The following is a 23,193-nucleotide window of genomic DNA, read 5'->3' as shown; positions in this document are numbered from 1 at the left end:
AGAGAGAGAGAGAGAGAGAAGAGAGAGACAGAGAGAGAGAGACAGAGACAGAGAGAGAGAGAGAAGAGAGAGACAGAGAGAGAGAGACAGAGACAGAGAGAGAGAGAGAGAGAGAGAGAGACAGAGAGAGACAGAGAGAGAGACAGTAGGTACAGTAGCCTCTGCACCTCATTGAGTCAGAACGCTGCCACCCTGCTCTCCAGGTCCACCAGGCCTTGTCCCCCCTCCTGGACAGGCAGGTACAGAACACCACTTGGTCCTGCTCTACTCTCCTCCCTCCTGGTCCCCCCTCCAGTAGCCTGCCCTGTAGCAGAGCTAGACCCAGCCTCTGTCTCCTGAGTCCTAGTAGGCTGGACAATAGAACCAGTCAAAACGTCCCTAGAACGTTGTCTGATCTGGAACACTAGCGAGGCCAAAGCAAATGAATTGAAACAAACCTTCACAGAGCCTCTTCTGACTGGAATGATCCTTAGAATTCCATTTCCCCTAAATGGCACCAAAAAATGTCTACCTTTTAATTTTACCACTAAAACCTGTTCTTAGGACCAAACTGAAAAATAACAACTGGTGTAGAAAGTAAACATCCGCACCTCGATGGTGCCAAGTGTGTTTATGTCTGCATTACCAGGAAGTAGGAAAAACATGCAACTTCTGACTACTTCTGGTCTAGTGATCGATGACAGCAGAGGACACTGACCAACCTTATGTCATTAGAAAGAGGAGATTCTCCTGATGAAAATGGTGTCTGACATGAAAACATTTAAATGCACACATTGTGAGATATTTAGTGAAATAAACAGACATACTATAACTAAGCTGCTCAAACTTACATCATTAGAAATAATAGGTAATCCTGATTAAAATGGTGTAGAACTTCAAACCATTAAAATAAATACATCAATTACAGATAATTGGAGAAATAGACATGTCCCTTTTCCCCAAAACAATGGCAGTCTGAAAGTTATAACAGCAGTCTTTAATTTAACCAGCTTACCATTTATCTACCACCATTTGACTTTGTGTTTAACATTTAGTGGTTTTTAATCTAGTGGTTAAGAACGTTGGGCAGTAACTGAAAGGTGGCTGGTTCAAATCCCCGAGCAGACTAGGTGAAAAATCTGTAAATCACCTTTTTTAGGCAGATTTGGGCTCTTAACCCTCGTGGCTCTGGATAAGAGTGTCTGATAAATGACTCACATGTAAATGTAAACTAGACCTCTGTGAAAGGGGGGCAGGTAGTCTAGTGGTTAGAGTGTGGAGGTGGCAGGTAACCTCGTGGTTAGAGTGTAGAGGTGACAGGTAGTCTAGTGGTTAGAGTGTAGAGGCGGCAGGTAGTCTAGTGGTTAGAGTGTAGAGGCGGCAGGTAGCCTAGTGGTTAGAGTGTAGAGGTGACAGGTAGCCTAGTGGTTAGAGTGTAGAGGTGGCAGGTAGTCTAGTGGTTAGAGTGTAGAGGTGGCAGGTAGCCTAGTGGTTAGAGTGTAGAGGTGGCAGGTAGTCTAGTGGTTAGAGTGTAGAGGTGGCAGGTAGTCTAGTGGTTAGAGTGTAGAGGTGGCAGGTAGTCTAGTGGTTAGAGTGTAGAGGTGGCAGGTAGTCTAGTGGTTAGAGTGTAGAGGTGACAGGTAGTCTAGTGGTTAGAGCGCTGGGCTAGTAACCGAAAGGTTGCTGGATTGAATCCCCGAGCTGACAAGGTACAAATCTGTCGTTCTGCCCCTGAACAAGGCAGTTAACCCACTGTTCCCTGGTAGGCCATCATTGTAAATAAGAATTTGTTCTTAACTGACTTGCCTAGTTAAATAAAGGTTACATTTAAAATATAAAAAGCGTGGCAGTAACTTATTAACTTTTCATTAGTCCTTATTAACTTTTCAATAAAAAGCAAATGCTTACATGGGTTTTATTTAAAAAATAACAAATGTTATTTAGTACTAAAATGGTATTTACTAACATAATATTATTACTAAAATAGTTTTAGGCTACCCTACCCTAGAATTAGGGTTCAGGATAAAATAGGTTATACGTAGGGTTAGAGTTTCTGTACAGCACTTTGTGACATCTGCTGATGTAAAAAGGACTTTATAAATACATTTGATTGATTGTTAGGTTCAGGGTATTTAAAGAGAAAAACTGTATGTGTTTATATCTCTCTTGCTCCTCCCTGTGGTCTTCTGTGGATACTACATACCTCATTCACCACACTTGATAGGCTCATAATCTGAGGTAGCAACTGTCAGAGCTACAAATCAATGAGCTCCACCTATCCATTAGGTTTACAACTCAGTGAACCTGCGCAGCATTCTCTCTATTTGATGTCTACGAACTAACAGATTTCAGCACATATCAAATTACCCAGCAGCCATTTAGAAACAACAAATCCTTAAAAAGGTTATTTCTTATTTTTTTTCTGACTGTTTAAATCGGCCACATCTTGAAAAAGAGAACAGGGACATGCGATTTGTTGAGATTTTACATTTTTTTATATATATAAAAAAAAATACAGTTAACCATGACCAGAACATGTTTAACGTTTGAAGGCTTTGCGCCAACCATGCCTGTAGGCCACTACAACCTGTAACCAGGTGAACAGTGAGTTTCCCTACCAAGTAGCTGTAACCTGGTTAATAATAAGTTACCTGAGGTAAACCTACAAGGATAGTTAATAATAAGTTACCTGAGGTAAACCTACAAGGATTGTTAATAATAAGTTACCTGAGGTAAACCTTCAAGGATAGTTAATAATAAGTTACCTGAGGTAAACCTACAAGGATAGTTAATAATAAGTTACCTGAGGTAAACCTACAAGGATAGTTAATAATAAGTTACCTGAGGTAAACCTACCAGGATAGTTAATAATAAGTTACCTGATGTAAACCTACAAGGATAGTTAATAATAAGTTACCTGAGGTAAACCTACAAGGATAGTTAATAATAAGTTACCTGAGGTAAACCAACAAGGATAGTTAATAATAAGTTACCTGAGGTAAACCAACAAGGTCAACGCGGGCTGGAAGAGAATTACTTCAAAACCACAGCAAACAGCTGGGACATATAGTAATATTATATATATAATATTATATCACTGGGCTCCTCTGTGTTAACAAACCCTGTGTACCACCCCTCCCCTGTTTAACCTTGAATTTAGTTCAGAAAAACACATCCACATTTAGCAAAACGAACCTACTCTTTACGGATGTGTTCGGTCGTAATAAATGGAGGCAGATTAGACACCACTACTCTTGTCGAAATCGGCACCAACACACCCCTCATTAAAACCATACTGGTAACTAGCCGGACAACAAGACTCACCTTTTCATTACCACAACCAGCACCTTGTTCATTCTGGATACAGAGTGAATATGTTCCCACCTGTTCACCGACCAGGATCAACAATTCCTCCACACCATTCTCCAGAACGGACCTGAAGAGACAGCGTTTCTTCTCCACTCGGTTGAGGCCATCAAACTACCCTACGCCCCCCTCAACTCTAACCGATAAACAGTGGAAACCAATCAACAAACCCTCCACCATGACAAAATACATTTGGAAAATAGGCAAAAGAACAGCTGCACTCTTCACAAACCACAAAACCTCACTTTACCAACTTCTTCTTCTTCTATGATATAATGGAGGTCCTCAATCCAACGTTAAAGGTGCATGGCGCCACCTACTGTGCTGGAGTGTTCAATCACGGTTTACAACATTTCTAAATCCTCCTACCTAACTCAGTACTTCTGAGAAAATAAAAAAGAGTCCTACTAACTTCTAATAGACCCTCCCCCATCCCCCAAAATCCCTTCCAAACCCCCCCAACCTCAATGACCCTACACTTCAATCTTTCCATCTGCCAACCAGATGGAACGACCAGTTCAATGTACAATGTCCTAAACACAATCGAGGAAACACCACCTCTCATTGATACCTACAACTGTCCAACCAAAACCACTGCCTTGTCTACTAGTATATTCCCAACAGTCATCTAGAACAGTAGCAGTGTGATGCTCAACCTCACAGCCTTTCAACCCAATAAGATAATGACAATTTATTACACCGTATATCCAAAGGCATCTCACCTGCCTCCACTAGTAAGACACATACAGATGTTGATTTAAATGCACCAATACATATCCTTAAAGCTATATACTGGATTCTGTCCAGCTTCTGAAGACAAGTCTTTGCTGCTGTTCCATAAACTATACACCCGTAATCAATTGTCATCCTGATCAGAGCTCTATAAATATCCATCAACGATTGTCTGTCAGAACCCCATTCACAACCAGAGACCCACACAACCAACTACCATGAAAGTGATGGAATGAGAGAGAGAGAGACATCATTACAACACTGTACATAGACATAATATAACATTTCTTCTTCTTTGGAGTTTAACGGCGGTTGGCATCTAATATGTTGCATTTTCTCCCCCAAGTGGACTATAATATTAATCTATTTTACGTTGTGATACAAAATGGGAAAAGGGGAAATAATGATAATACTAAAAACACCCTTCCAACTAACCCTACAGTCATTAAAAACCCACTACCCCATTCCACTACTTTGACCCTATCTGCTCCTGCACCATGCCAACGACCTGGGAGGACGGGACACCACCACTCAACACACCCTGGAACTCTTCTGAAGTCAAATCTCATATGACCAAATACTTCTCTGCAGCTGCCACCACAACATCTATTTTTTGTGATTTACGTTCCATTTCTGTGGTACAGTTTATAACCATTGCTATGAACACTAAGAAGCCAACCTTACTGAAGCATATATCACTCGTTGGCCTATCCCTCTGTGCTGGCACAGATCTACTACTCACAGGGATCCTCTCAGGATCCCTCACCCTTGACCCATCCTCCTCTACTTTCTTCACTGCCTCAGCATACGACACCTTCTGTACTACTCTGACTCTAGTCACCTCAACCTGCCTCTCTCTCACCGGACACTTCTGATCCCCAGCAACATGGACACCCCTACAGTTGACACACACAACTTTATCCACCAAAACTACACAGTCCTCTATCCCATGACCTCCTGAACACTTCCCACATCTTGGAATCTCCCTCCTACAAACTGCTGCAACATGACCATAAACGTTGCACCTGAAACAGCTCAGTGGATTCAACACAAAGACTCTAACAGGATAACTGATATATCCTAACATGACTTTGTCGGGTAAACACTCAAACTCTGACAGTGACTCCTCTGTTTCACCACGCTCACCACCGTGTCTGCGTCTCATCAAACGATGGGCAGCAACTTCAATTGCTCCACTTCCACTTCCACATTTAACACTCCCCCAGAAATCACTCCTTTCAATGGTGTCCTGTTCCTAAGAGCAAAGCAAGAAACAGATCTTGACCCAAGTTACGTGACATGGAGCTCCCACTCCGTCTGGTCAGAAGAAACACAAACCAATATCACAAGTCCACTACAGGTTACCTTCACTGATTCAACTGCACCCAACTCCTTTCCCAACCACCCTGAAACCACACATGGATCTGCCAAAAGGTATAGATCCACTTTCTCCAAAAATGTAACTCCTACTGCACCAGATTCTTCTTTATCATGTCCATTGATGCCAGGCTCTGGTTCTGAGCTCTTCACCACACCTTCTACCTCACTTAACTCTCCTCATTCATTTCCATTTCACCTCCAGAACTCAGTCTGGCGCACAGCTCACTCTGTTTGATCTGGAATTATAACATTTCAAATGTCTCTATTCCTTTGAAACGTTTGTGAATGTAATGTTTACTGTTCATTTCTGATTGTTTATTTCACTTTTGTTTATTATCTATTTCACTTGCTTTGGCAATGTAAACATATGTTTCCCATGCCAATAAAGCCCTTTGAATTGAATTGAGAAAGAGAGCTCCATGTTCATGAATAGGGGACATGAGGTAGTCATGGTTACTCATGGTTATGTGATGAGGTAGCCCCGCCTGCAACTTCAAAATCAGTCGGCCCAATAGGGAATGTTCTCTTGGTGTAACGGTCTAGATGTTGGTTTCTCCTGCAGTAGACCTGGGTTCATATCCCATCAGTTACATTAAACAGTCTATTCTCTGAAAGGGCTACAGACAGCCTGTTCCCATCAGTGGGATTGGATAGGGGCCCCTCTCTCTCTCTCTCTCTCTCTCTCTCTCTCTCTCTGACTGGAGGAGGGAAGTGAAATGGTGTGTCTCCTCTGGTCAACAATAGTCACCTTGAAAGACTCCACAGCCTGTTGGAGCTCCTTCAGCTCCTTCTCTCTCTCCTGGAATCTCTGCTGGACCTTCTGCTGACTCATCCCCAGCTGCCTCTGTGGAGAATCACTCTTCAATGAGCTATCAAGCTTTATTAATCCAGTAGATCAATAGTATAGTGATGTGACATAGGGCCCATAGAGAGGAAGGTCTACAATATTGATGGTCCCTTTACAATATGATATTTTGTTGCTATGTGAATGATTCTAGTTCTTATGGTTGGCATACATGTATCAAGGGGTTGAGACTGAATTCAGAATGATAATGTTGTTTGACTTTAGAAAATGGTGATACATTTGGGTTAACATATCTATTTAATCAAGGTTTGTGTTCATATTTGTGGATCCATTTAATTTAAATTCTCTCATATTTAAACAGCCTTAGTTCCCAGTGTATCTTTAATTCTTTGTTTATCAGACAGTCACCAACAAGTTGTTCTGGTCTTACCTGTTTCTCAGTCCTCTCTGCTGCAGCTGACACTGTATCATGGCCTTTATGTTCATCCATCACACACTGATAACAGATACACTGCTGATCGGTACGACAGTAAACCTCCAGCAGTTTGTCATGATGAGAGCAGATCTTCTCCTGTAGTTGTGCGGTGGCTTTGACCAGCTTGTGCTTCTTGAAACCAGGAAATTCATAGTGAGGTTGGAGATGAGTCTCACAGTAAGAGGCCAGACACGCCAGACAGGACATGAGGGCTTTCTGCTTTCTGGTCCCAGTGCAGAAATCACACGCCACATCTCCAGGTCCAGCATAGCACAGAGCAGGAGGGGGAGCAGCCTGGAGTCCTGTCTTCTTCAGTTTCTCCACCACCTCAGCCAGCACGGTGTTTCTCTTCAGAACAGGCCTTGGAGTGAAGGTCTGTCTGCACTGAGGACAGCTATAGACCCCTTTCAGAACATCCTGATCCCAGCAGCCCTCAATACAGATTCTACAGTAACTGTGTCCACAGGCAGCAGTGACCGGCTCCTTCAGTAGATCCAGACAGACAGAACAGCAGAACTGGTCCTGGTCCAGCAGAACTCCCTGTTGAGCCATTTGGACGGTTGTTCACTCTCACACAGACAGACGACACAGAGACTCAGATCAGTTTCGTTTCCTCAGAAGAGAGTTTGTGGAGGGGAGGGACTTCCTGGTTCTGCCAGAGGGGTGGGGTTAGAGGGAGGGAGGGGTTAGAGAGAGAGAGAGAACTGTACACAATGTTAATAGAGACAAATATTTGAGTTCCTAGGTTAGGACCCTTAATATGGAATACATTAAATAGAGTGGTTAGAATATATAAAGGGTAACAGTTTCTATGAAGTACATATTATAATGTTTTAAAAGAAAGTTGTAATGTCTTAAACTGATGTGCTGTGACACTAACTATAAGCCTCCATAATAACTCATACGTGGTGGTAAAACTGTACAATGTGTTATAGATAATTAGCTACAATGGGGGAGGGGGACTTGAAATGGATACAATGTACTGTAGGTGAAATGAATACTGGATGTATTGACTGATCATTGGGAATGAGGTAATACTTTACATTACAGTGTGTTTATTGGTGTGTAATTGTTCCTGTTAGTACAGTGGTGTAACAAGTACTGTGATGCCTCATTCTTCCACTGTACTAGCAGCAGTAACCCTCACCAGTAATAAGGCTACTGGAATGGAAAGTGTTACAGGAAATATAAAGTAAGGATTTATACATGTCATCTATGATATACTGTATGTAATGATATGTCTCTGTCTTCTAGATGGTGTTCTATACTGTATGTAATGATATGTCTCTGTCTTCTAGATGGTGTTCTATACTGTATGTAATGATATGTCTCTGTCTTCTAGATGGTGTTCTATACTGTATGTAATGATATGTCTCTGTCTTCTAGATGGTGTTCTATACTGTATGTAATGATATGTCTCTGTCTTCTAGATGGTGTTCTATACTGTATATAATGATATGTCTCTGTCTTCTAGATGGTGTTCTATACTGTATGTAATGATATGTCTCTGTCTTCTAGATGGTGTTCTATACTCAATGTAATGATATGTCTCTGTCTTCTAGATGGTGTTCTATACTGTATGTAATGATATGTCTCTGTCTTCTAGATGGTGTTCTATACTGTATGTAATGATATGTCTCTGTCTTCTAGATGGTGTTCTATACTGAATGTAATGATATGTCTTCTAGATGGTGTTCTATACTGTGTGTTATGATATGTCTCTGTCTTCTAGATGGTGTTCTATACTGTATGTAATGATATGTCTCTGTCTTCTAGATGGTGTTCTATACTGTATGTAATGATATGTCTCTGTCTTCTAGATGGTGTTCTATACTGTATATAATGATATGTCTCTGTCTTCTAGATGGTGTTCTATACTGTATGTAATGATATGTCTCTGTCTTCTAGATGCTGTTCTATACTGTATGTAATGATATGTCTCTGTCTTCTAGATGGTGTTCTATACTGAATGTAATGATATGTCTTCTAGATGGTGTTCTATACTGTATGTAATGATATGTCTCTGTCTTCTAGATGGTGTTCTATACTGTATGTAATGATATGTCTCTGTCTTCTAGATGGTGTTCTATACTGTATGTAATGATATGTCTTCTAGATGGTGTTCTATACTGTATGTAATGATATGTCTCTGTCTTCTAGATGGTGTTCTACACTGTATGTAATGATATGTCTCTGTCTTCTAGATGGTGTTCTATACTGTATGTAATGATATGTCTCTGTCTTCTAGATGGTGTTCTATACTGTATATAATGATATGTCTCTGTCTTCTAGATGGTGTTCTATACTGTATGTAATGATATGTCTTCTAGATGGTGTTCTATACTGTATGTAATGATATGTCTTCTAGATGGTGTTCTATACTGTATGTAATGATATGTCTTCTAGATGGTGTTCTATACTGTATATAATGATATGTCTCTGTCTTCTAGATGGTGTTCTATACTGTATGTAATGATATGTCTCTGTCTTCTAGATGGTGTTCTATACTGTATGTAATGATATGTCTATGTCTTCTAGATGGTGTTCTATACTGTATGTAATGATATGTCTTCTAGATGGTGTTCTATACTGTATGTAATGATATGTCTCTGTCTTCTAGATGGTGTTCTATACTGTATGTAATGATATGTCTTCTAGATGGTGTTCTATACTGTATGTAATGATATGTCTTCTAGATGGTGTTCTATACTGTATATAATGATATGTCTCTGTCTTCTAGATGGTGTTCTATACTGTATGTAATGATATGTCTCTGTCTTCTAGATGGTGTTCTATACTGTATGTAATGATATGTCTATGTCTTCTAGATGGTGTTCTATACTGTATGTAATGATATGTCTTCTAGATGGTGTTCTATACTGTATGTAATGATATGTCTCTGTCTTCTAGATGGTGTTCTATACTGTATGTAATGATATGTCTTCTAGATGGTGTTCTATACTGTATGTAATGATATGTCTCTGTCTTCTAGATGGTGTTCTATACTGTATGTAATGATATGTCTCTGTCTTCTAGATGGTGTTCTATACTGTATGTTATGATATGTCTCTGTCTTCTAGATGGTGTTCTATACTGTATGTAATGATATGTCTCTGTCTTCTAGATGGTGTTCTATACTGTATGTAATGATATGTCTCTGTCTTCTAGATGGTGTTCTATACTGTATGTAATGATATGTCTCTGTCTTCTAGATGTGGTCTATACTGTATATAATGATATGTCTCTGTCTTCTAGATGGTGTTCTATACTGTATGTAATGATATGTCTCTGTCTTCTAGATGGTGTTCTATACTGTATGTAATGCTATGTCTTCTAGATGGTGTTCTATACTGTATGTAATGATATGTCTATGTCTTCTAGATGGTCTTCTATACTGTATGTAATGATATGTCTTCTAGATGGTGTTCTATACTGTATGTAATGATATGTCTCTGTCTTCTAGATGGTGTTCTATACTGTATGTAATGAAATGTCTCTGTCTTCTAGATGGTGTTCTACACTGTATGTAATGATATGTCTCTGTCTTCTAGATGGTGTTCTATACTGTATGTAATGATATGTCTATGTCAGGGGTGGAAATCCCGGGGGGGACGGGGGGGACACGACCCCCCCATCCTGGGAAAAATATGATTTGTCCCCCCCAATATATCACTGAAACATAACTATGTAGTTTAAATAATATAAAAAATACGCAATGAAAGCAATTGTGCTGATTATAGACACTTAATAGCGCGTTTTTAAGTTTCAAAAGATTGCAACCCCCCCACCCTTTGCCTCACAATGGTTTGATCCACTGCCAGTTCCTTAGTTGGCAAGGTAACAGAGGGGTCGTATCTACTGTCTGAAAGGCACTCAATGAACGTAACTGACGTGAGGTTAATCCAGTCAATCGCGCACACACACTAGCTGAATATGCAGAGCTAGCGCGCGAATATTAACTATTAAGCTAGCTAGTACCTATTCCATTTATGTGGCCTTGTCAAAGATGGAATCTTTGCTATCGTCAATTTATTCCAAGATCAGCATGTAGATGATGTAAGTTAGTGCTTCAAAGTCCCTGTGATAAGCTTAGCGATAAACTGGAGTCCAAACTGAACAGAACTACACTCTTTTCTACCATTGTCTTAAATATATTTAATGGTCTCGTTGCAAAAGCTAAATTGTCGCAAGGGAACTTTTATTTATTTATTTTATTTCACCTTTATTTAACTGAAACGGAATTGGTGCTCGCTAGCTTTGCAAATTCAGCTATTGTTGGAAGCCAGCCAATATGAAACAAACTATTAAAATTACAAAAGGTTGCAGCATATGTTGTGTAAATGGTGAACTCATACAGCTGTCAACTCTTGTCATTTTAATCCGTTTCACATTTGCTAGCTACCTTTTAGATCGAAGCCCAAATAGAATGATAAAAGATAAGATAGAAGCCCATCTCCTACTGTAAATAACCTACACACTGTGTGTGTGTGTAGCCAGCCAGCCAGCCAGGTAGAAAAATGGCAAAAAAATAAAAGACGGACATCAGAGTATTTTTCAATACACCAAAACGCATAGTAAGAACCCTAGTAGCCTAATATCTCAAAGACTAGTTGATAAAATGTTCATAAGAAAGAAATTAAATTCTAATGGAAATGTTTCACAATGATGTCATTAGGCAGAGCAGGCAACAGATGGCACACAGACAGCAGAGTTGGGGACAGATATGCAGGGACAGACTGGCAGAGACAGGGAGTCTCAGGTAAGTTTGTTGAGTCTTTGTTTGGCAACGTTATGAAAGGTTCTCCATTTTTTTGACTTGTAAAATAGGAACATAATTGGAAAATGCCATGGATACCCCCCCCCCTCAACTTAAACTGGTGACTGAACTAAGATTTGTTAAAGGCAATGGTATTGCTGTTGTGATTAGTTGTGTAGTTTTGGGTACCGGTAGTTAGGAGTACGGCAAACACCTTATTTCTTTGGTTCCTCAATATACATTTACCATATTACAATGTAGGCTATGTGTTACAGCACTACTTTTGGTGTCCCCCTCAGGAATTGCTCTTGAGAAAATTTCATATAATTGTCCCCTCCAAAGTTGATATCAGATTTTCGCCCCTGGTCTCTGTCTTCTAGATGGTGTTCTATACTGTATGTAATGATATGTCTTCTAGATGGTGTTCTATACTGTATGTAATGATATGTCTTCTAGATGGTGTTCTATACTGTACGTAATGATATGTCTCTGTCTTCTAGATGGTGTTCTATACTGTATGTAATGATATGTCTCTGTCTTCTAGTTGGTGTTCTATACTGTATGAATTCTGAGGATTTAAAATATGAATCTATTAGAATCCATGTTGTTAATAAAGCTGTTTCAATTGTTTTTGTATCGCTTAAACGTTTTATTTTGGGACCAAAAGGTGACCAAACATCTACTTTCAGTCTAGAAAACAAACAACAAATGTCCTCAATGTTTCTGTCTTATTTCAGCTGTTGTTCTACACTTCAAGAGGTTTCAGTCAGCAGAGATTAACACAGAGACAGGGAGGTTTCAGTCAGCAGAGATTAACACAGAGACAGGGAGGTTTCAGTCAGCAGAGATTAACACAGAGACAGGGAGGTTTCAGTCAGCAGAGATTAACACAGAGACAGGGAGGTTTCAGTCAGCAGAGATTAACACAGAGACAGGGAGGTTTCAGTCAGCAGAGATTAACACAGAGACAGGGAGGTTTCAGTCAGCAGAGATTAACAGAGAGACAGGGAGGTTTCAGTCAGCAGAGATTAACACAGAGACAGGGAGGTTTCAGTCAGCAGAGATTAACACAGAGACAGGGAGGTTTTAGTCAGCAGAGATTAACACAGAGACAGGGAGGTTTCAGTCAGCAGAGATTAACACAGAGACAGGGAGGTTTCAGTCAGCAGAGATTAACAGAGAGACAGGGAGGTTTCAGTCAGCAGAGATTAACACAGAGACAGGGAGGTTTCAGTCACCAGAGATTAACACAGAGACAGGGAGGTTTCAGTCACCAGAGATTAACACAGAGACAGGGAGGTTTCAGTCAGCAGAGATTAACACAGAGACAGGGAGGTTTTAGTCAGCAGAGATTAACACAGAGACAGGGAGGATTTAGTCAGCAGAGATTAACACAGAGACAGGGAGGTTTCAGTCAGAAGAGATTAACACAGAGACAGGGAGGTTTCAATCAGCAGAGATTAACACAGAGACAGGGAGGTTTTAGTCAGCAGAGATTAACACAGAGACAGGGAGGATTTAGTCAGCAGAGATTAACACAGAGACAGGGAGGTTTCAGTCAGCAGAGATTAACAGAGACAGAGAGGTTTTAGTCAGCAGATATTAACACAGAGACAAGGAGGTTTTAGTCAGCAGAGATTAACACAGAGACAGGGAGGTTTTAGTCAGCAAACACGACTTTACTTGGCCTTAAAATAAACATAACAAAGAAAATCACATTGGTTTGTCTCCGTCCTTCTTCTCAGCTTTGGCTCTGTGTCGGTCTCTCCCGGTTCTCTCTCCCAGTGTGCCACAGTGCTCCTTTTATGTGGCCTCCACGGCTGGTTGGCACTTCCCCCTAATTACCTCCACTTGGAGCCATCTGTGTCGGGGTGCCCAGCTCCTGTATTCCCAGCAGAGGGAACCAATGTCGCAGCACGTACCTCCCCTCTATTACCACCCTCCGGGGTAGACCTCCTGGGGTAACACAAAAGTAATAGTGGGATGTATCACACAGTGTCAAACTGTTACACATAGACGTTAATCATGGTTCCCTTTCCAAAAGCAAACGCTCAATGTATTTGAAAGATTTCAAATAGTATTTGAACCCAGGTCAGGAGTGGATGATGTTGGTGTTTTGGTACTGAATGTACCGGAGATGGAGACAGGACAGACTGGAACAGAACCAGTGAGACCCAGACCAAGACTCAACCACTAGAGACCTCTAGAACCATGTGGCTCACCTGTAATGAGACCAAGACCAGTTTAAATGTGTCTCACCTGTAATGAGACCAAGACCAGTTTAAATGTGTCTCACCTGTAAGGAGACCAAGACCAGTTTAAATGTGTCTCACCTGCAATGAGACCAAGACCAGTTTAAATGTGTCTGACCTGTAATGAGACATAGACCAGTTTAAATGTGTCTCACCTGTAATGAGACCAAGACCAGTTTAAATGTGTCTCACCTGTAAGGAGACCAAGACCAGTTTAAATGTGTCTCACCTGTAAGGAGACCAAGACCAGTTTAAATGTGTCTCACCTGTAATGAGACCAAGACCAGTTTAAATGTGTCTCACCTGTAATGAGACCAAGACCAGTTTAAATGTGTCTCACCTGTAAGGAGACCAAGACCAGTTTAAATGTGGACCACCTGTAATGAGACCATGACCAGTTTAAATGTGTCTCACCTGTAAGGAGACCAAGACCAGTTTAAATGTGTCTCACCTGTAATGAGAACAAGACCAGTTTAAATGTGGACCAATGAGACCCAGAGAGTGAACATTAATGAGAGAGTTCATGAGGCAGAAGTAATGCGGTGCAACTCGAGTTTCACAATCAGCTGGAAGACTGTGTCCCTTTTTGGTCAGTGTCAGTGGAGGAAGGGGAGAGTGTAGGGATGTAGAGAGAAGGACCCTCAGTGTGCTGCTCTCTCCCTCTGCTGAGACTGACCCTCAGTCTGCTGCTCTCTCCCTCTGCTGAGACTGACCCTCAGTGTGCTGCTCTCTCCCTCTGCTGAGACTGACCCTCAGTCTGCTGCTCTCTCCCTCTGCTGAGACTGACCCTCAGTCTGCTGCTCTCTCCCTCCGCTGAGACTGACCCTCAGTCTGCTGCTCTCTCCCTCCGCTGAGACTGACCCTCAGTCTGCTGCTCTCTCCCTCTGCTGAGACTGACCCTCAGTCTGCTGCTCTCTCCCTCCGCTGAGACTGACCCTCAGTCTGCTGCTCTCTCCCTCCGCTGAGACTGACCCTCAGTCTGCTGCTCTCTCCCTCCGCTGAGACTGACCCTCAGTCTGCTGCTCTCTCCCTCCGCTGAGACTGACCATCAGATGCAGGCACCATCAGCCCAGTAAAATAAAAAGCTAATCATTTAAATGTATGCTCACTCAGCTGTGCCTCACAAGTAATACAACAATGGATCTATTACCGGTGTGATCATGTCGCCTACCTCAAATAAATGTTAAATATAATTTTAAAAAATCCCGAAGAACAATGCATTGGCAGGTAAATTCAAGCAAAGCCAATATGCGGTGATAATGTATTGGGTCTATAGCTTACTGCACAAACCTCATTGCTACAGAACTGTTTTTAATTAGTTATTGTTACATAGGCTTACATTTCTTAAGTTATGTTAATAAAAAACAGAGCGGTAGATCTCAGCATTTTGACTCAGAAAGTGATCTTGACTCAGAAAAGGTTGGTGACCACTGGTCTAAACTGTTATAATTAATACCTGATTCCATGTTCTGTTTTCCCCAGAATATTTGTGTACGTGAGCTAATAGCCAGCTGTGTTCTCCCTTAGATAAATATTGGAACGTTGTTTGAATCCAGATGGAATAGATTCTAGATGTATTTTCGTCATGTCCGTTATGGGTTGATGGTTCCAATGTGTTATCAATCTGTCTGTCTGTTGGAGAGCTGGCTGCATTCAGGTCAACTATGTGTCCGCCACAAACGTTAGCTTGCTATTCTGAATAGAATTGTTTATATAACTTCTATTAGTTGTATTTGTATTGTAGGAATAAGTACAGGGTACTGCAGCTTGAACTGACACAGCTGATTCATTTAGTTTATTTGTTATTCCCCAGAATCAACCTTACACAGTTAAAATGTTTCAGTGTAAATCGGGTTTACATGAATCTACGACAGTATTATCATTCAGACAGCACATGAAACCTCATGGAAATGCACCCTATTGCTCTTTTAATTGTGGTCCAAATGTTCACCTGCATTCAGGCAATTTACTGCCTTTAAGTCTCACTTCTAGAGAGACCACAAGGGACATCAACGATCTGGGAAAAGTGCTCCATTTCAACAAGCAGACAAAATGTTGATTTGCCCAGTAGACATTTGTCAGTTCAGATGTTTCCATTTGACTGAATGTATTTCTCATTTGAAGGATCATTTCCAAGAGGGCAGAGAAATTAGTTGCACTTTTATGGGATGTGAAAAAACGCGTCTCATATTTCCAGAACACACAAAAACGGCTCCGTCAAACATGCTTATGAGACAGTGTTGGAAAGACTATTATTGAAGAATTTCAAGATATTCATGACCTTGGTCAATCACATCTTGTTTCTCAGCTCAAGGAACAGTTGGGTGTACTTGGCCTTCCTAAGAATGATATCAAAATGTCATTCAAGGAGGATCTTCTCAAGGCCTGTAATGGTTCTTTACAAACAGATCAGCATCCGAGGACTATCTTTAAAATCACTTTCAATTATGTTGAACCTGTGCCCTTGTATTTAGGCACTAATGAATCTGGGAAAGAGTGCTTTGCCCAGTATGTCCCTATAAATAAAACAGTTGGTGCCCTTTTTGAGTCAGAGACATTCAAGACACAGTATGAGAAAGCACACACTCACATTTCTGATAAGGAAATCTTTCAAGATATTTGGGATGGACAGTATATTGCAGACTGTGCTTTATTTAAAACAGAAGCATCATCTTTAGCCTTAATACTACATCCAGATGCATTAGAGGCTGTAAATCCTTTGGGATCAGGGAAAAAGAAACACAAGGTGCTTTCTATCTATCTTACTCTAGGTGACATGTTGCCTTAGAACAGGTCACATATTGATCACATGCAACTCGTCCTTCTGTGCAGAGAGACAGATTGAAATCATTTAGGACAGGAATGAGTTCTTAGCCCATTGGTAAGAGATGTGAAGGAGTAGAGGATGGTGTTTTAGCAGATGGATGAGTTGGTAAGAGATGTGAAGGAGTAGAGGATGGTGTTTTATCAGATGGATGAGTTGGTAAGAGATGTTAAGGAGTAGAGGATGGTGTTTTAGCAGATGGATGAGTTGATAAGAGATGTGAAGGAGTAGAGGATGGTGTTTTATCAGATGGATGAGTTGGTAAGAGATGTGAAGGAGTAGAGGATGGTGTTTTAGCAGATGGATGAGTTGGTAAGAGATGTGAAGGAGTAGAGGATGGTGTTTTATCAGATGGATGAGTTGGTAAGAGATGTGAAGGAGTAGAGGATGGTGTTTTAGCAGATGGATGAGTTGTGAGAGGTGCTTGATGTGCCATAGCTGGAGATCATCTGGGATCTCACAGTATCGGGGGCTTTGAGGAACATTTCTGCGGAGTACATATTTTTGTCGATATTGTGACACAGCTGGTGCCATCAAAGATACATCAACATTTGAGCCATCAAGCCCTTCCCCTTCACAGTCATCCTTCACATCCAGCCCTTCCCCCCACAGTCATCCTCCACATCCAGCCCTTCCACTTCACAGTCATCCTCCACATCCAGCCCTTCCCCTTCACAGTCATCCTCCACATCCAGCCCTTCCCCCCACAGTCATCCTTCACATCCAGCCCTTCACCGTCACAGTCATCCTCCACATCCAGCCCTCCCCTTCACAGTCATCCTCCACATCCAGCCCTTCCCCTTCACAGTCATCCTCCACATCCAGCACAACCCTGTCAAAAACCAGTACTGTAGACCTGGACATCTGGCTGGAGAACTTCACTGTCCCTTGGGGCAAAATGTCCAGGAACCTGAGATCAGCCATCGCCAGAGGCACACGGCCAACCCCAGGAGAACCAAGGGAGATGGTGAGAATTACACTAGATGCAATGAGAATTATTGAGCCTAATCCGACCAGAGCAGATTGCCGTACAATAGCCAAGAAGATGGTACAACAGTACCCGAAAATCTTCACTGATTCAATGAAAGATGGCACTACAATTGGAGGTGGCTATGGATCCCTCTTAAATCAGATGAAAACAGGCGCTGAGCATAAGAATGGTGATAATACTCTGGTACGGATAAGAGAGAGAAACACTCTCAGGCTCATCGACTGTAGTCAGTACAAGAGGGCCAACTGACAAATACGGCTGTGTAAGATGGCAGCCTGACTTTCCCATAGAAGAAACGGAAGAGACAGAGGACAACTCTCACAGCTCATGCAAGCAACGTTTTACTGACAGCGCTGTGCCATCAACGCTAGCCCAGCACCTAAGATAGCCGAGCTGAGGAGTAAGTGGCCGTACCTTTTCACACAGAAGGAACTCAACAAGCACTTCAAGTTACTGACAGATGTCTCAATTATCATACAGGACTTCCTCCAGAAACCAGCAAATGAAGAGGTTCAGCACATCCTGTCAAGGTTTGAAAAGGGTGGAGCGACTGCAGTTGGCCTTGTGTTGTCCTCCTGCTGACGGCCCATTTAAAAGACAGGACGGATGTACTGCTACAGGCCGATGGGAGTTTTACATTCATCTGCATCTCTATGTATTTCTATGTATTTCTATGTATTGTATCTATGGATGTATTCTATGTATTGTATCTATGGATGTATATTATCTATGTATGTATTCTATGTATTGTATCTATGTATTGTATCTATGTATGTATTCTATGTATTGTATTCTATGTATGTATTCTATGTATTGTATCTATGTATTGTATCTATGTATTGTATCTATGTATTGTATCTATGTATTATATTCTATGTATTGTATTCTATGTATTGTATTCTATGTATTGTATTCTATGTATTGTATTCTATGTATTGTATCTATGTATTTTAGAAGTTTAAAATGATGATGTGCCAAATGTTCAAAATATCTGAAAGTTATAGAATGAGTTGTTTTCTATCTTTCAGGTGTCAGACACAGATGTGGAGGGATCAATTCCCCTGCTGGACTCACCAACACTGATTGTTCAAGGTAGTGTATCCAATAAGAATTTCTGTGTGACTAATTGTTTTTAGACAAGGCCTTACAATAACAATGTTTCACAGAGGTCATTGTGAAACATAAATATGATCTGATTTCAGGTGACACAATGACTGCTGCCAAATAGATGAAAGCATGGAGAAGGAGGTGGTGATGTCAGTCCACTCCAACTTTGTGGCAGCGCTGGCAGCTTTTTGTTGCCTCATTCTACACCTTCAATCTGCAGTACCAAGGAGGAGGCTTCACACACCCTGGAGTTCATCCAAAAGGAAACAAAAAGATGCTTCTTCCTGGACAATTCCACTGGGGGAGGGGCTTCAAATTGAGGCATGTTGTATCACAGCTTGGTTTGGCTGCTTCATTCAATCAAGATATGTTGATACGTTTGAAAGGCTCCTTGGTCAGAGCATAAAAACATAATGTTAAGCTGTTTTTTGAGGGGCGGCAGGTAGCCTAGTGGTTAGAGCATTGGGCCAGTAACTGAAAGGTTGCTGGATCGAATCCCGGAGCTGACAAGTTAACAATCTGTCATTCTGAACAAGGCAGTTAGCCCACTAGGCTGTCATTGTAAGTAAGAATTAGTTGTTAAACTGACTTGCCAAGTTAAATAATAATAGAATGAATGTCTGTACTCTGCTCAGGAACATAATGGACTTCGAACAGCTATAGTCTAGTTCCTCCTGGACAGACATTTATTTTAGTCAGTTGTGACCTAATCTAGTAAGTTTGGTTTCTCACTGGGGTTGAATCTTTTTTTATGTTTTACACCTTAGATGTTTGAAAATGATCCAGTATGACCTGAAATGGACACATTGTTGAGGAAGTAATGCTACTTTGGATGTTCGGAAATGTCTGGCATTTACTCAACACTTAAGTAGACAACCCTTATTAAAGCTTGAGTATGTCGTTTTGGGAAGGGCATCATTTAAATCTGGCAACAGGACAAAATATCCATGGAGATGTTTTCTAACCATAATGTCACATAATGAAAAGGTCCAATGACCCCAGACTACATCCTCTGGTTGGACCTGGCAGGGAAGGTAACGACAAGCCTCCTAAGAGAAGGCCAGGCAGACATGTTGCTCCTCTGTTGAGAGGAGGCATACTACCCCTCTTACAAAACAACATACATGTTCTCTTTTTCCCAGCTCAAAGCGAGGCAACGTCATTTTTGAGTTACCTGTGTCTGAAAGGTTATTTTTATTTGAAAAGCTAAAATACATACAGTATCGCAGTTTCTGATCTGTAATTGCACCTTATTCAGGATGTTGATCTATTTGAAAGATTGAAACATTTGAAACCTTTTTGTTGGAAAGAAAATGGCTTTGCATCTGACTGCAGAACAGCCTTGTGACAAACGATCATTATTTCTTATGTCACATACAAGCTGGAATATCATTAAACATAGTGTTGTTCAATTAGTAAAGGAAGATGCTTCTCAGTTGTGTAGATGAAGTGGTTGTATCCATCCTAACTAACGCTAGAATGGAAACCCTTGATTTGGTGAAGTTATGTCATACCAATACTGTTCAGGTTAACTATTGTATTCTGTCCTGATGAATCATTTTCAGATGTACACTTTTTTATAGGTGCTAGAGGAAAGGTGTAGGTTTGTAATTGAGGTGGTTGTGATGCAGGCCATTTGGCTACAGTTTATTGACTACATTTCCCAGCGAGCAACGGTGAAGTTGTACTTTGGGAGCTTATTGAATGTGTCACTTTTTTGGTTTGTTTACATTAAACCATGCTTAATAACATATTATTTGTATTGTGTTTACTTGTTTTGGTAATGCAGTTGTTTTAGAAGTTTACAGTACAATTGGCAAATTTTATCTGTAAATGTAATATGTTACTGTAAAATGCAATACAACAGATAACTGTAGTTTTACAGCAAAAATACTGTAAAATAAATTGCAGTAAGTTAACGGCAATTCGAGTTGCCAAGTAAATCCTGTAAATTTCGTACATACAAGTAATTACTGTAAAATAGAAGCACAATAATATATTGTAATCAGAAAGGTGTACAGGTACTCTAAAAATACAGCAAATTGCTGTTATGTTATTGTTGTACATCTACAGCAACATGTTGTAATTCTAATATACAGTAAATCACTGTTTTACAGTACTTTCACTGGCAACTTTGTTGCTGTTATTTCTACAGTACATTTTTTACAGTGTATTGTCAGGGGTAGAGGTACTACATTCAGCAGTAACCCTAGATATCTAGGACTAAAAAGAGAAGACGTTTTACAGTCAGAGTTCTTTGTATCTCTTCTTAGTCATACAGATCCCCCCACATCTTATAGGTGGACGGGGTTATGAACATATCCAATACATTATTTCTGAAACCAGATGAAATGAAACTGTCTTTCAGCAGGAAAAGCTTCTCTAATAATCCTAACCATGGCTGGGTGTCTTCAGAGACTGAGAGGTATAGAGACACACTGTCAAGTCAAAACATCTGGCTGTGCTTTCATGTCCAAACCCTTAATCTATTCTGGTCATTATATTATATTGTATTATATTCTATGATAATATATTATATCCATAGGCTCCACTCAGTATAGTGTTAATGATGACTGTTTGTTGTCTACATTGATTGAATGGTTAGGACCATCTCTCTGTGTTCACAGTTTAAATCCCAAGAGACCAGGAGACCTAAAGGACGCCTTCAACACTGCATCCCTTCATCCAGTCATAGTAAACAACCTGTCTGTCTGTCTGTCTGTCTGTCTGTCTGTCTGTCTGTCTGTCTGTCTGTCTGTCTGTCTGTCTATGCAGCCAACTTCTCTGCAGTGGTTGTTGTTGCTATCAGTGAAAAAAAAAACATACAACTCTATGCACAAGGACTACTTTTAAGAAAAAACAAAATCATTAAACAATTAAACACATTTACTTGAAGAACAGTGCAGATACAGTAAACAAGACACCACTGAATCCTCTGGTCTTCTAGAACCAAGAGGGTGACCTGCAGGTAAACAAGACACCACTGAATCCTCTGCAGCTTCTATTAGGGCCAGGAGTTTTCCAGACTACGTCTCCAGGCAGGAAAGACTTTGTCTCTAGTTATATTATTGTTCACAGAGTGAGTCCATGTAACTTATTATGTGACTTGTTAAGTACATTTTTACCATTTCCCCTGCCATCCTCCCTTTTCATTCTATTCTATCAGCCACACCACTAGCTCACCTCCACACAATACATTTACAAGTTAAAGACACACCTTGGAATAAATAACAAAGGAAAACTATTACTAGATGAAGTTTAGTGTTGTATTTTTTATTTCCCATCACCATAAATCATATTTAATCACTGAACAGTAGCAGACCTAACTTCATCTGTTCCTGACTCTGGATAGTGGATTAAAAAGACCATCAATCTCCAATGATATTAAAGTACTATTCTGAACATTACTGATATACTGAGTGGCAAGTCAAGATATCTGCTGGTTTTATTGTTTGGTCAATAGCACCACCTGCTGGACAGGTTTAATGTTGCTGGACTGAGCAGTATGGGAGGATGAAAGATGACACATTTAGGGCCGGTTTCCTGGACATCTACATTGAACATACTTTTTAGTCCAGGACTAGGATTAATCTGTGTCTAGGAAACCAGACCATATAGTTCAGTAGAAAGTAAGTGATACCAGCTTGTAGTGGGCTGACTAGTCCTGAATTGTCCTTTTGTTCCTGGACCATTTTCCATGCAGCTCCAGGTGACAGAGAACACATCAATTAGGGCCGAGCCTACAAGCTGTTCAATGATACTGAGGAGAATTACATAGAGACAGAGAACCAACTGAGAAAACATATCAATGGTTCTGAATGACAACCAATATACATCAACACCATACATCATGATTCATGGAAATGTACAAGATTAAAACATTGTATTTTATCACATATGAACACCTTAAATCTCTTAAAATTCAAATCAGTCAGAAAAAATCAAAGTGAAAGTATATATGTACAAATCAAAATGAAAGTATTGAATTTTAATTCAGATCATCTGAAGATCAAGTCAGTTAAATCAATGTACATAAAACAGAGCAGAATTAATCATCACATCTGGGGAACATCACCACCAGCATGACTAGTATCTATGTGGACCCTACTACAGTTTAACCAGCTCAGCTATAGACTACACCAGCATGACTAGTATCTATGTGGACCCTACTACAGTTTAACCAGCTCAGCTATAGACTACACCAACATGACTAGTATCTATGTGGACCCTACTACCGTTTAACCAGCTCAGCTATAGACTACACCAGCATGACTAGTATCTATGTGGACCCTACTACAGTTTAACCAGCTCAGCTATAGACTACACCAGCATGACTAGTATCTATGTGGACTCTACTACAGTTTAACCAGCTCAGCTATAGACTACACCAGCATGACTAGTATCTATGTGGACCCTACTACAGTTTAACCAGCTCAGCTATAGACTATACCAGCATGACTAGTATCTATGTGGACCCTACTACAGTTTAACCAGCTCAGCTACAGACTACACCAGCATGACTAGTA

The 23,193-nt window shown here is 40.6% G+C and overlaps 1 protein-coding gene across 1 annotated transcript; it reads right to left on the bottom strand.

Moving 5' to 3' along the window:
- Window positions 1-5,569: 5,569 nt before the first annotated feature.
- On the bottom strand, window positions 5,570-7,425 carry LOC115192824 (E3 ubiquitin/ISG15 ligase TRIM25-like). The gene is made up of 2 exons (XM_029751699.1): window positions 6,693-7,425; window positions 5,570-6,301 (listed from the first exon to the last, which is right to left on the bottom strand). The coding sequence occupies exons 1-2, from the start codon at window positions 7,287-7,289 to the stop codon at window positions 6,095-6,097; spliced, it is 804 nt and encodes a 267-aa protein (XP_029607559.1). The 5' UTR covers window positions 7,290-7,425; the 3' UTR covers window positions 5,570-6,094.
- Window positions 7,426-23,193: the final 15,768 nt, after the last annotated feature.

Source organism: Salmo trutta, chromosome 4 (assembly GCF_901001165.1).
Source record: "Salmo trutta chromosome 4, fSalTru1.1, whole genome shotgun sequence".
In the NCBI taxonomy this organism is placed as follows: Eukaryota; Metazoa; Chordata; class Actinopteri; order Salmoniformes; family Salmonidae; genus Salmo; species Salmo trutta.
Note: the sequence above shows the minus strand (reverse complement) of the source record. Positions and strands in the feature narration are given on the sequence as shown.